The 14,288-nt window shown below is 45.2% G+C and overlaps 1 protein-coding gene across 2 annotated transcripts in view; it reads left to right on the top strand.

The window, feature by feature from the left end:
• HTT (huntingtin) overlaps positions 1 to 14,288 on the top strand; it is a 1,416,422-nt gene that overhangs the window by 65,457 nt on the left and 1,336,677 nt on the right. For both annotated transcript variants that reach the window (XM_069203496.1, XM_069203501.1), the window contains exon 3: positions 8,323 to 8,443. In XM_069203496.1, the coding sequence (XP_069059597.1) occupies positions 8,323 to 8,443 (121 nt within the window). The remainder of the gene's footprint in view (positions 1 to 8,322; positions 8,444 to 14,288) is intronic.

Genomic DNA, 14,288 nt, shown 5'->3' with positions numbered 1-14,288 from the left:
GTTAGCAGTCTTTGATTGCCATCAGTTGGGTTGCCCAGTAATACAGGATTAAGTCAGCCATCCCCAATCCTCCACCCTACAATGATTGCCTACACTTGTCCAAGACTATGCAAACTATGTGGCCTGCCCACAAAAAGGTGTGAATCCGAGCGTTTATTTTTTTGGAACCAGCAATTTAGAATATCAATGAGGAAATGTTGGAGATGCTCAGAAATCTGGAAAGGCCCTTCATTTCAAAGATATCCACCTTGCCCAGCAAATGGAGTGGGAGTCTCCCATTTTTGAAAGTCGTGTTTCATGTTTGTAATAAGAGCTACGAGGTTGAGACTCCAAGCAAGATCAGAGTTCGTACAGCTATGAACACCCAGATACTGAAAGCGAAACCTCTGGATAGAGATAGACCGGTCCCAGGTGACTACACTTTGCCCTAATTCATTCGGAAACCCAAAGCCACTCCATACAAGGTCTTTATCTCTAGGGAATGAGGTTCAGAGACCTGAGGGTTAGCTAAAAAGAGGACCACGTCATCTGCTTGTAGAGCAATCTTATCATCCATATGGTCACCCCACTGCCACCCCTGCACCAGTGCATCACAGTGGAATAGCTGCGTTAGAGGGTCAGTGGCTGTGGCAAAGAGGAGCAGAGACAGTGCCTGGTACTTCGGGGCAGGCATGAAGCCGCACTGTTCCGGGTTGATTAGGACAGGGAGAGCTTGCTGGAGCCAATTGACCAGTATAGCATACATTTTCATCTATATGTTGAGCGGTGAATTGAAATCCCGCCTTAGGGAGCACCGTTATTGTGGCAATGTCAATTTCAGCAGGAAACCCACCTGGTCTATCATCTCCTTATAAAGGGCCAGGACCAGGTTCGGAAATGTAAGATAAAACTACAGGAAATCCATCGGAACCTGGTGTTTGCACAATTTCATGTGTGTGATGGCCTCAACAATCTCCTTCAATGTGAGAGGCTCCTCGGTTTCTGAACGGAGAGCCATTTAATGGCATAGCAGTGGAATATCATTAAGTATGGCATAGTCTCATTCCGCTCAAGGCCAGGTTTAAACAGTGTACAACGTTTGATGCAATGTCCGCTGACTCTTGTCTGAGAATATGAGACGGGCCAGCAATTTCAGGGACTACCTCAGAGGTCCTCTCCTTGGTACCTTACCAGTAAGGTAATTTCCCACTTTTATCTCCCTACTCATACACGCTGCATGAGTGCTCTCCAGCAGTGCCTGGCTGCCTCAAGTGAAATATGTTGTAAGGCGCCCTTGAAATGTGTAGTTGTCGGTCATGGATTTTGGTGGGGTTGCTTAGGATCTGACACTCTAGGTCCAGTATCTGGCATTCAAGTGTAGTAATTTGACTTAGTTTGTCATTTTCTTTGCATTTAAGATACCCCAACACCAAACCTCTAATCGTGGCTTTTCCAGCCACCCACAGAGTCCCGTGAGAAGAGATGCTACCACTATTGTAATCAAGGTATGCTTGTAGTTTAGTTGACAGATATGCAGAATATGAGGTATCAACCCGATTCCAGGCATTAGTGCGCCATACTGGGTGACAGACAGTCTCTACCTGCCAAAACTGAGCAATTCCAGTTAAATAATCAGAGATGCATCACAGCCGGGTCCCAGCATTTGTCAAATGACGAAGGGCAGTGGCAGGAAAGATCAAGAAGTGTATACGTGAAGAAGTGTGGTGCGCCGCAGAGATGTGCGTATACTCCCGATCTCTGGGGTGCCAAACCCGCCACTCGTGTCATCACCCTAGGGAATCCATCCATGCCCCAAGCATCTTTGTCTGGGATATTCGGCATGCTGTTGGTGTATTAGAGAAGTTGAGAAATTCGTCTGGGGTGGCATTAAAGTCCCCTGATATTATATTGGCCCCGTGAGGGAACAGCAGGATAAAACATTGTACCACCTTCAGTCTGTATATACACAGTAAGGAAGTTAAATTGTTGCCCTTCTCGGAGACCCTCCATATCCAAACCCCTCCTCCTCCCCCGGTGTGAACTCTCCATGATACACCCAAGCATAACCAAACCTTTTCAGAAGCTGTCAATGGGTGCCTAATAAGTGTTTCTTGTAGCATCAGCATCACAGACATAAGCCGCTTAGCATGGCGCAGGAAGGCAGTCCCCTTAATGAGGTTAAAAAAACTATTAACTTTCATGACATTATCTTAAAAGACATCATCAAGAGTGTCAGTAGGCAACAAACGGATTCCCATGGAGTGTTGGTGTCTCTGGGGCCGAAATGAAAAGTGCCTGTCTCCCAATGTGTATGGCGCTTACCCCAAAAAGCATGGCTGAATGTATGTCAGTAGTTCATACATGAAGCAGCCTAAAATCATAAGTGTAAAAAGCAGAACCATAATAAGCAAACCCTCCCCCGCCACTGCCCTCCACCCCACCCCACACTTAGACCATCTGTCACCGTAAACCCCTGTAGACAAACCATTACACTATTGTTGTGAGTCATCCTCCTATGCAAGAGATACAGAACTATTTAGAGGGTTGCCAAGAATAGAATACATGTCGAGCAGGGCTGCAGGTGCCTCCTCTCAAAGTCAGTTTCAACCTCTGGCTCCACGGCTAAGTTCCAGACTCAAAAGACTCATTCAGCTGCACCCCAGGACCCAATATGGGTGCTCCCTGACTACCCAAGTGGGGGCTCACGGCTCTAAGAGCAAACTCTGTCCTGGCCAGGAGATCCAGAAGGGCACCGCATGGGTTTTCGCTCCCTCCGCAATATTGTTCTTCTGTGAGATACGGCAGTCTGTAGCCATTAACAGCTTGGTGGGTACTCAAAGGTTGTATAGTCCATAGGGTTGGTCTCTTGGTGCCTCTCCCCGGGACGTCTTGGGGCTGTCAAAGAAGTGTGTTTTAGAGTTGTGAATTACTTTGAGCCTGGCTGGGAAAATTTGCATGTATTGAATGTTCGTGGCATGGACCTTTTGTTTAACCTCATTATAGGACTTCCACAGTTGTTAAACCGCCCTGGTGTAATCAGGAAAAATCATGATGTAGCCCAATTCAAAAGCTTTGCGAATGATCTCATCTCGGTCTTTGTGATTCAGTAGCCTGGCAATGATGGGACGTGGAAGTGGGTCCGGGGGTGGGCGTTGGGCCAGGAAGTGGTGCATATGTACAACTGCAAACCACTGTGATAGTTTCTCAGAATTCAGGACTCCAGCCATGTTGCCAAAAAAGTTTCTGGGTGGGGGCCTTTGGCATTCTCAGTAAAGTCTACAAAACACCAGGTTATTAAGTCTGATTTGATCTGTTCTCTGCCTCTTCTGCCTGTGTTTCCGGGCCACCGTGCTAGAGCGAAGTTAGGAGACAGTGCGTTTTTTAGAGTGGCTAACTTCTCCTCTAGGGTGAGAACCCAACCCTCCTCCTTGGTCACCCTTTTGCTAATATTTTGCATGTTCTGGCGTAAAAGGAATATGTTGATCCGTACCTCTCCTGTCGTAGACTTCACTGCTTCTTTGGAGGATTAAATGGCCTGCAAGATAGTGTCCAGATTGGTCGCGAAGGGTTAATGCTTTGACAGTAAGGCCTCTGCCATGAGGCTGGCCCACTTGCCATTTGCTCTGTAAATTTGTGCATCTTTGTTCGAGGGTATGGAGTCCTTTGTCTTTCCCCATCTTTAAATGCAGGATAAACTGTGGCAAAGGGAGGAGGAACAACACAAAAGCTCACTGCAATACGAAACCACCCCCTGCAAGAAAGAGGTTTAGCAAACAGCCACTTGTCAATGCCCTTCCTAGCTCCCTGCGGGCCAACCCTCAGTACTACATACAGACCAAACTGGGGCACAGCAATGATAAAGTCAAATAAGATGCACAGTGTGTGGGAAGACTGGGGGTGAGAGTGAGGGGTCACTGGTCCCAGTTGTCTCCAGGTGTCTCGCACATTACAGGGTATTCTTGAACATAGTACCGAGTCATCAGCCCCAGTCTCCTTGCCCACTAAGGCCAAAGGGGCAGCATGAGCAGCTGAAGGCAGCCCCACACCTGGACTTATAAGGTTCTGTAAGGGTTACCCCCTAACTTTTTGCCTTTGCTGATGCTAAGGCCTCAGCACCAGTGTTCTTTCCCTAAAACTGTACCTTTGTCTCCACAATTGGCACAACCCTGGCACTCAGGTAAGTTGCGTGTAACTGGTACCCCTGGTACCAAGGGCACTGATGCCAGGGAAGGTCTCTAAGGGCTGCAGCATGTCTTATGCCACCCTAGGGACCCCTCACTCAGCACTTGCACACTGCTTCACAGCTTGTGTGTGCTGTTGGGGAGAAAATGACTCCGAGTGCCATGCCAACCTCACACTGCCTGTGGCATAGGTAAGTCACCCTTCTAGCAGGCCTTACAGCCCTAAGGCATGGTGCACTATACCACAGGTGAGGGCATATGTGCATGAGCACTATGCCCCTACAGTGTCTAAGCAAAACCTTAGACGTTGTAAGTGCAGGGTAGCCATAAGAGTATATGGTCTGGGAGTCTGTCAAACACGAACTCCACAGCACCATAATGGCTACACTGAAAACTGGGACGTTTGGTATCAAACTTCTCAGCACAATAAATGCACACTGATGCCAGTGTGCAATTTATTGTAAAATACACCCAGATGCCAAACAAAATGCACAATGGGGTAACCCCAAAGAGAAATATAAAGAACACCAGGTGTATAATTCACATACAATGGTTGTACAATTCAGTCCATGATGCAACCAGTATTTCTTCAGATTAATGAATTCAGTACAATTTGACTGGTCCAAAGTTTATTGCGCATGAGTAATCAGCAATCCACAGAATAATGAATTCCAGGTTTCAAGCCAATTTCTGATTCAAGCCAACACGTGTTTCGTCTTTGGGAATAATTTACATCCCTACACGACTTCTTCACCCAGATGCCCCCTGAATACCTACCTGACTTCTAGTGTAGGCTGACCAGTTCCTGCCAGCCTGTCACACACCAGACATATTGCTGGTCACATGGGGAGAGTGCCTTTGTCACTCTGTGGCCAGGAAAAAAGCCTGTACTGGGTGGAGGTGCTTCTCACCTCCCCCTGCAGGAACTGTAACACCTGGCGGTGAGCCTCAAAGGCTTACCCCTTTTGTTATAGCGCCCCATGGCATCCCAGCTAGTGGAGATGCCCGCCCCTCCGGCCACTGCCCCCACTTTTGGCGGCAAGGCTGGAGGAAATGATGAGAAAAACAAGGAGTCACCACTCCCCAGTCAGGACAGCCCCTAAGGTGTCCTGAGCTGAGGTGACCCCTGCCTTGAGAAATCCTCCATCTTGATTTTGGAGGATTCCACCAATCGGGTTAGGGATGTGCTCCCCTCCCTACAGGGAGGAGGCACAAAGAGGGTGTAGCCACCCTCAAGGACAGTAGCCATTTGGCTACTGCCCTCCCAGACCTAAACACACCCATAAATTCAGTATTTAGGAGCTCCCCAGATCCCAGGAAATCAGATTCCTGCAACCTGAAGAAAGAAGGACTGCTGACCTACAAGCCTGCAGAGAAGGAGTTAGACTACCACTGATTTGGCCCCAGCCCTACCAGCCTGTCTCCAACTTCGAAAACCTGCTCCAGCGACGCATCCGACAGGGACCTGCGACCTCTGAAGCCTCAGAGGACTGCCCTGGACTACAGGACCAAGAAACTCCCATGAACAGCTGCCCCGTTGAAAACCAGCTACTTCTTTGCAACAAAGAAGCAACTTCCAAGGACTTCACGTTTCCGCCAGAAGTGTGAGACTCTACACTCTGCACCTGACGTCCCCGACTCGACCTGCAGAAAACCAACACCTCAGGGAGGACTCCCTGGCGACTGCAAGCCCGTGAGTAACCAGAGACGACCCCCCCCACCGAGCCCCCACTGCGACGACTGCAGAGAGAATCCAGAGGCTCCCCCTGACCGCAACTGCCTGTAACAAGGGACCCTACTTGTGGAACCAACACTGCACGCGCAGCCCCCAGGACCTGAAGGAACCGAACTTCGACACAAGAGTGACCGCCAGGTGACCCTCTGCCTTGCCCAGGTGGTGGCTGTCCCGAGAAGCCCCACCTGCACCACTAGAGTGAGTCTTCCCCCCTCCCCCTCCCCCCCAGGTCCCTCCATTGAAACCTATACAAAACCCGATGCCTGCTTGGCACACTGCACACGGCCCTCCCTGTGCCGCTGAGGGTGTGTTTTGTTTGCCTACTTGTGTCCCCCCCCCAGTGCTCCACCGACCCCACCGGGTCTGCCCCCCGAGGACACGGGTATTTACCTGCTGGCAGACTGGAACCGGAGCACCCCTGTTCTCCATAGGCGCCTATGTGTTTTGGGCATCTCTTTGACCTCTGCACCTGACTGGCCATGAGCTGCTGGTGTGGTAACTTTGGGGTTGCCTTGAACCGCCAACGGTGGGCTGCCTATGCCCCGGGACTGAGACTTGTAAGTGTTTTACTTACCTCCTAATCTAACCTTTACTTACCTCCCCCATGAACTGTTGATTTTTGCAGTGTCCACTTTGGAAATAGTTTATTGCCATTTTTACAAAGACGGTACATGATATTGTTTTCATTCAAAGTTCCTAAAGTATCTAAGTGAAGTACCTTACATTTAAAGTGTTTACTTTAAATCTGGAACCTGTGGTTCTTAAAATAAACTAAGAAAATATATTTTTCAATATAAAAACCTATTGGCCTGGTACTCCAGTCTTTGATTGTGTGTTCCTCATTTATTGCCTGTGTGTGTGTACAACAAATGCTTAACACTACCCTCTGATAAGCCTACTGCTCAACCACACTACCACAAAATAGAGCATTAGAAATATCTACTTTTGCCATTATCTTACCTCTAAGGGGAACCCTTTGGCTCTGTGCACACTATTTCTTACTTTGAAATAGTATATACAGAGGCAACTTCCTACAGGTTCCCACACGTACAGTCCATCAGCCAACATAGAACACCACCCCCTTGCTGATCAGTGAGGCCCCTCCCCTGCATCACCATTTCCCAAGAAAGTTGCCAGGGCATTGCTTCCCTTCACACCGCAGGTGAGCCAAAGGGTCTATGTGGCCTTCCTCCCAGATACACTACTGTCCCAAGGCAATACGTGTAAATTAGCTTGATCCTGGCCACGTGTGAGAAGAGAAGGGGGGAAAAGTAAGAATGCCTCCAATCCAGGCCTCCAGCACAGCTCTCGGGAAGGATCTTGCCCTCGTGGGCTGCACCCTACACGTTGGACAGGCCACATACAGGCAGAGCCAGCAAAGCCCCAACTGTCAGCCGGACGTGTCTCGGGCACCACTATCCAGTACCGAACATGTGTGTCTCCAAGGCGCCGCACTTGGCTCCCTCACCGGCCGCAGCTCCACCAGATCGGCCATCCACTGAAGCGCTGCACTGCCATGTCGGGGCTTTGTGTGGTCCTGCTGGAAACGGTGCCAAACAGACCCCAAGGGCCTGGACCCACGCTTAACAAAACAAGGAGGCACCAAAGGCTGGGCTGGCAGCAGAGGAAGCAGGGTAGACTTCCCGTTGAAGTAGGATTCCCGTAGATGGTGGAGGAGGTCTCCGTGCATTAAGGAAACAAATCTGCTGTCTTGGCGTTCGTGGATATGCCTCCCTCGTTCAGTGTTTTTACCCTGGCTTCTTGTCTGTCAGCACAGAGGGCTCTTCTGACATGTCATTTTTTTCAAATAGATAATCTGAAGAGAATAAAATTGTCTCTGACTTTCGGAATGTAGCGCAGCCCTTGGTGATATTTGTCTAAAAGGCCCTGTCCCCATCTTAAAGCTACTCATCATTCTATGGCATGTCTCTCTTCTGGGGCTGCAAAGTTTGATCATACAACTGCACATCAGTCTAAAAGTCAGTGCGTTTGTCCTGTGGCAAACCAGATGTTTTTACTTCTAAGTGAAAATTCCCAACATTTTATTGGGCTATTCTTATTGTCCAAGCCTTTTCTATGGCATCCAAGCACCACACAGACTTGCGCTGAGGTTTAGCTCGCCCTGCCCTTCATTAAGTATAGTGACCAATGTTATTTTGCCCACCATTTGCTTGATTTATTTTTATTTTTCTGCTTGTTGGCATATTATCTCTTTCTAGTATCTATTTCATGACACTTGGGATCAGTTTTACCTTCATATATATTTTTTTTTTTTTCCTTTTTTTGCACCAGTATTACACAGCATGACATTTAAGTGTGTGTATAATAAAATGTTAACGCATCTTCTCAGTCCCACAAGGAACTCTAGATATGAGTAAATACTCTACCTAGCATCATTTTCGTATATGCATTTTCTTTTTTACCTAGAAATTCTCCAGAATTTCAGAAGCTCTTGGGCATTGCTATGGAACTGTTCCTTCTGTGTAGTGATGATGCAGAGTCCGATGTTCGGATGGTGGCAGATGAATGTCTTAATAAAGTAATAAAGGTAAGAAATTCTTATTTTTTTTCATGTGTCCGTTTGTGTAAATATTTACTTCAAGACACTCAGTTACTTTGTAGGTAGTGCAGAAGTATTTAGAGCGTTGGGTTGTCACCAAAAGCTACTTTTAGTTTGATCTGTTAAAGTAGAGATAGAGTGGAGTTTTATGTAGAGAGAGCAGTAGGTCCAAGAATAGTTGGTAAAGCATTGTGAAATAGTGCTTGTTAAAAAGGTGAGTCTTCAACTAATTGGAACAGCGTTGATGCAGTCTTGATCGATACAGGGATGTTGTCCCAGAGCTAACACAAGCGTCCTTTTTCAGCCTATTTTTTTACAATTATATTAGCATTACTTTTTGTATTTTTTTCTTTTCTTTTGCTGCTGTGTGATTTGTATATTTGTAGTTTGATTCTTGTGCTAGTTTATTTATTTATATAAATAGATGTATCTACTTTTTTATCTGGGTGATTGTGCATATGGGGTGTTTTGATCATATACTGCAATCAACAGTTCTCTACAGCCAGCCTTCCTCAGCTCATGACGTTTTTGCATACTCAGTGAGGGTTATCTTTAGGGGCTTGTCTGCTGAAGGCCCAGCACCCTAACCCTTGGCTGTTTTGCTCACCACAACCTATGTGCATTTTAAACTTCCAGCAATAGACCACAAACACTTTCAGGTGTGGATTGATCTCCTCCTGTTCGGTCTCCAATTCCACTCCAAGGTTTTTTCCTCCTGTGCTTATGAATGCGATCGCTATAAGGTCCAGATTGTGCCATTCTAAAAGCTGGAAGTGGCATCAACACCTCAACAGGTCTCTTGGTGCTCACAAAATATGTGGAGCAAGAGTATAAGTATACTCAAGTTCTCATCCAGTGACTAGCTCAAAATACCTTTAAAATGTAAACTAGATCTCTGATGTCCATGGGCTGTAAGGAAATGTAGCCCTCGTTGCTAGGCACACTGGAAGTTTGGTGATGCAAGTTAATTTTCATAATTGATACAGTAAAGAAAAATGGACTGAGGACTCTGTGCTTTCAAGATGGCACCAAATAATTTGTGGCTTGATGCTAAGGCCATTGATTATAGGCTGTACTCCTAGGAGATCCATGCCTGTCTGGTTCCACAGCCCCTCACTGCGTTCATGGAGCCCTCGACACAGACATTCCTTTTTTTGCCATTTGTGGGAATCCTTTATGAGTCAACCATTCAGGGTATGGAGTAGGTCCGCCCACTGTTCGCCCTTATTTGGTATTTCAGAAATGTAATTCAGGACTCTGGAACGAAGATCTGTGTCCTGCTGTAAGATTGGCCGCAAGAGAAAATGTTGTCCTACAGCCAGTCAATCAGATTTAGAGGGTCCTTGGTGTTTGTTTTGAGTCTGCTGACCTAAATTGGACAACGGGAAAGAAAGCTCTAATATTCAATAGAATTTGAGTATTTTATTTTAAATTTGGTACATACGATGCAGGACCGTCTATGGTTGATATTGCTTTTATCTTGATTGACAAGTCAGCTCAGCTTGATTTCTACAAGTAGCAATTTTCTAACCATAATTTCTTGAACATCTGAACTAATTTAAACCTGATAAATCAAGGGCACTTCCTTACGTAAAGTTCGTTAAGTTTGATGTAATTCCATTTAACCTTTTTATCTTTAGCACAGTTCAAAGATGTCCTTTTTTTGTCCTTGCTTTTTTCAGCAAACATGACAAAGTTGTTAGCAAACAAAAAAAGAAACAACTTTTCACTAGAAAGTCAGACCTAACCATAATTAAACAGGCTATTTCTTTTGTATATAACAGTTGTCATTGTGTAGTTATAGTTAGAGATTCCGTTGTTGAAAAAAATGTTCATCCACTTCAACTCACTTCTTTCCCATGTTAATTCCCTTCAAAATTTTGGGAAGTGATACAGAAAAAACGACTAAATGAAATTTCACTAACCTGGGCAGAAAGTTAGAACTTTGGTTAGAAAGTTAGTTGGTGTAAATTTGTTCAGCAGTTTCTCGGGTGATCATGAAAGCGTTATAAAGATAGTGCTGTCTGGGCGGTTGGTAACCAGATATGTTTTTATTGACCATTTTTAGGGTAATAGTCCATCCTGATTGGCTGGCCAAAACCTGAAAAATATGTTGTGGCTGCAATTAGAGGACTTCGGGACATGGTCCCCACGTCCTGAGAATAAATTAAATAAGAGAAAAAATAAATTAAAAAGATAAATACCGTGACAAGGTGAGTACACTGTGACCTTAAGCTCTATGTGGAAGAGTCCCAAAGGGACACTCCCTTGATTGGCTGGCAACAAAATGGACAACATGTTGTGGCAGCCATTACAGGCCTTTGAAATGCTTTGTAGTAAATGGCATGTTTTACGGGTCACAGAAAGGAGCACAAACAAAAGGCTGATAACTGATTTTAGTAACAATATAAATCCTTTTTGGTGGTACCATACTCATTTTAGGAATTGCAGCGTGTTCTTAGATGATTTTACCCTTTGAAAAATTCTGACCCTCTGAGGGATTTGATGAACTGCGCTTGAAAAAACTATTTTCTCTCATGATTTTTCTCATAGAAATTATGGAAGGTGTTCCAGAAGCTAAAACAAGAGTACATTTTCTATATTTGTATTTGGTATTTATAAAGCGCATTCCGGATGAAGCATCTAAGCGCTCAAAGGAACTGAGTGAGTGAGTGAGTGACCACAAACAGAGAAGGTAGAAGACAGGTTTAAAGCGGGAAGTGCCAGGTTTTAACTGACTTCCTAAAGGCCAAGAAATTTTATTCCTCCCTTATAGACAAAAGGAGTGAATTCCAGCATTTGGCTGCAGCTACCGTAAAAGCTTTGCCCCCCCCATCTAGCCCTATAGGTGTGAGGGACCTGAATCTGAAAGGTTCCAGTAGATCTAAGTTGCCAGCTGGGTCTGTGCCAATGCTATCTCGAAGATAAATATTCAGATCCTCTACAATGGACAGCCTTATAGGTCAGACAAAGTTTTACATCTGATACGCTTTGTCACTGGCAGCCAGTGCAGTAGTTTCAGGCTGCCACTGGCAGAGGCCGAGCGAGAGAGGTTAAGTATGAAACGAGCAGCTGTGTTCTGAACAAGCTGAAGCTTTTTAAGTAAAACACTATCCAAATTGAGCATTAAGGCATTACAATAATCCAATTTAGATATTACCAATGCCAAAATAACTATGACTCTCCTAAGGAAAGATCTTTTTCAACATTCTCAGAGTCCAGAAGCAGGTTTTAACAACATGTTTAACATGCGACTTAAAAGAGAGACAATTGTCAAAAATGACACCCAGATTTCTAGTGGCCACAATAGGCACAGGAGGAACTCCACACTCTGATGGCCACCAGGGTGAACTCCATAAGTCTTTGCTAGAACCGAAGGACAGAATTTCTGTTTTGTCACCATTTAGTTTAAGCCAGTTTAGGCCCATCCACCTATTGACTTCCCTCATACAGTTGTTAAAACGGTCCGCCACTTCCTCCCAGTTCTTAGTTAATCATCCCTGTCTCTGAGTGTCATCAGCATAGGAGGTAGGCGCGAAACCGAATGTATGGATTAGTCTGGCTAAAGGAACGACATACAAATTGAATAGTGTAGGGTTAAGTGAGGAGCCCTGGGGGACACCACATAGTAAGGAATATGCAAGGGACTTAAAGTCTCCGCAACTCACTGTGATCGTTCTATCTTTCAAGAAAGATTCAAGAATTTTCAAAGCAATGTCCCTAATCCCTGCTTGATGGAGGCAGGATATCATAATCTGAGGCGAAATGGTATCAAATGCTGCTGATAAGTCCAATAGGACCAATATGGCTCCTTGTCCCTCATCCACCAACCTGCGAATCGTATCAGAGGTGGTGATAAGCGCGGATTCAATGCTATGTGCCTGCCTGAAACCATGTTGGGAGGAATCCAATTCACCTGAACTAATTAAGAAATTGACTAATTCCTTATTGATGTGTTTTTCAAAGATCTTCGTCTGAAAGGGAAGTAAAGAAATGGGCCGCAAATTACTCAGGTCGTGTCTTACTCCATCAGGTTTCTTTTTCAAAGGAACCACCATTGCTTCCTTCCAAGATGGAGGATAGATTCCCGTGGTTAAAACTTCACTAAAAACCAGTAAATGAGGGGAACAAGGATCTCTGGGGGAACCTGATTTGATTCCTAACATTAACATGTTAATTCTCTCTGGAGGTAGTGGTTTAAAGTTAGTTAGCAAGGGGGGGGGGGGGTCAGTATCTGAGGTGCTATTGACAGTATCAAGTACACCATCCATCTCCTCAGCATGGTTGACGCTCGAGTATATTTGTAGAACTTTATTTTTAAAGAAGGTAGACACCTTCTTACAAAACTCTTTTGAGTTCTCCAGCTCTGGAGGAGGGCTAGGGGTAGTCAAAGTACTCCCAACTTTGAAGAATTCTCTGGGGGCAATGGATGCCTCCTTAATCTTCTCAGTGAAATATTCAGATTTGCTTTGGTGATCGCCTCTTTATAGCTTTTAGAAAAACTCTTAACTTTTCTTTCTCAACCAAATTGGAATCCATTTACATTGTTGTTCTTGTTGTCGATATATTCTTTGAAGTATTTTAAGGGCCTCGATGAACCAAGGATGTCTGCCTTTTTTTGTTTCATGTGAAGCAGAAGGTTTAAGTGGAGCTAGTTGATTGATGGCGATAACAATTCCCTGATTGAAGCTGCCTGACCGACAGAGGCAGGTTTTTAGTTGCTGTCCAGCCCGCCTCCAAAGCTGGTCCTAACTCTTGCTTCTTAATGCGGTTCCAGTGTCTGACCAGTTTCCCCTTGGGACTAGATTGCTTAGGCAGATACACCTCAGTAAATCTAAAGGTTAATAGATGATGATCTGTCCAGCTAATGGGAGAATTAGTTAACAGTAACTGATCCTTGGCTCAGGTAAATATCACATCTAACAGATGGCCTGCGACATGAGTGGCCAAAGTAACTTTCAATTCCCAGTCTAGAGCTGTCATAAAACTTAAAAGTTCCTCAGTATGTAGATTCTGGGTGTCATCGAAATGGAGATTAAGATCCCCAAAGATAATCGCTTTAGATGACAGAGTTAGAGGTTCTAGTAGGTCTGGCCAATGCTGTAAAAAGTTGGAATAAGGGCCAGGTGGCAGATAAACTAGCAGTCCTTCTAGTAATATGGAATAGTTTTGGCATATTTAAAAATACATCGCTTCACACACCTCACACCTCATAATCCCATTCCATTGACATGTAAAATGAGATTTACAAATAACTGCTATTCCTCCTCCTCTACCAGTAGTTCTATCTAGCCTATGAAATACATATCCCAAAAGTGTAGCCTCTATAAAATCTGGATTAGAGTAATTTTTTGCCCAGGTTTCCATAATAAAGAGGCAATCACGTTTGTGCTGTCCAATTAAATCTTCGATTTCCATTTTATGCTTGACTAAAGAACGAGCATTTATTAAAGCACAGGTTAGCATTTCTCTAGTTGGGATCGAGCCCTTAACTAGCCTTTCACATACCGTAGCTGAGAACATGCCAGAGGCCCTTAGATCATCTGAAATATGGGGTGTCCAATTGCATTGCTTACAACTCCATTCTTTTGAATTATCTAGGGCCATTTTATGCGCACACAGATTGCCAGCTAACGAATGGAGGATTTGTGATGAATAGAAAAGGTGGTCCGAAGCTACCAGGTGCGGGGCATAATCACCGGTCCTCGGTCCTGGTCGGGCGCAGATGGGCTTGCCTTTGGTGCGCCCGTTGCGTGGCCACATCCGAACTAAAATTTATCAGCGCCAGGTCAGAAGAGCAAAGGCTCACGTGACCACCGGCAGCTGAACTGCT

Source organism: Pleurodeles waltl, chromosome 1_2 (assembly GCF_031143425.1).
Source record: "Pleurodeles waltl isolate 20211129_DDA chromosome 1_2, aPleWal1.hap1.20221129, whole genome shotgun sequence".
In the NCBI taxonomy this organism is placed as follows: Eukaryota; Metazoa; Chordata; class Amphibia; order Caudata; family Salamandridae; genus Pleurodeles; species Pleurodeles waltl.
Note: the sequence above shows the minus strand (reverse complement) of the source record. Positions and strands in the feature narration are given on the sequence as shown.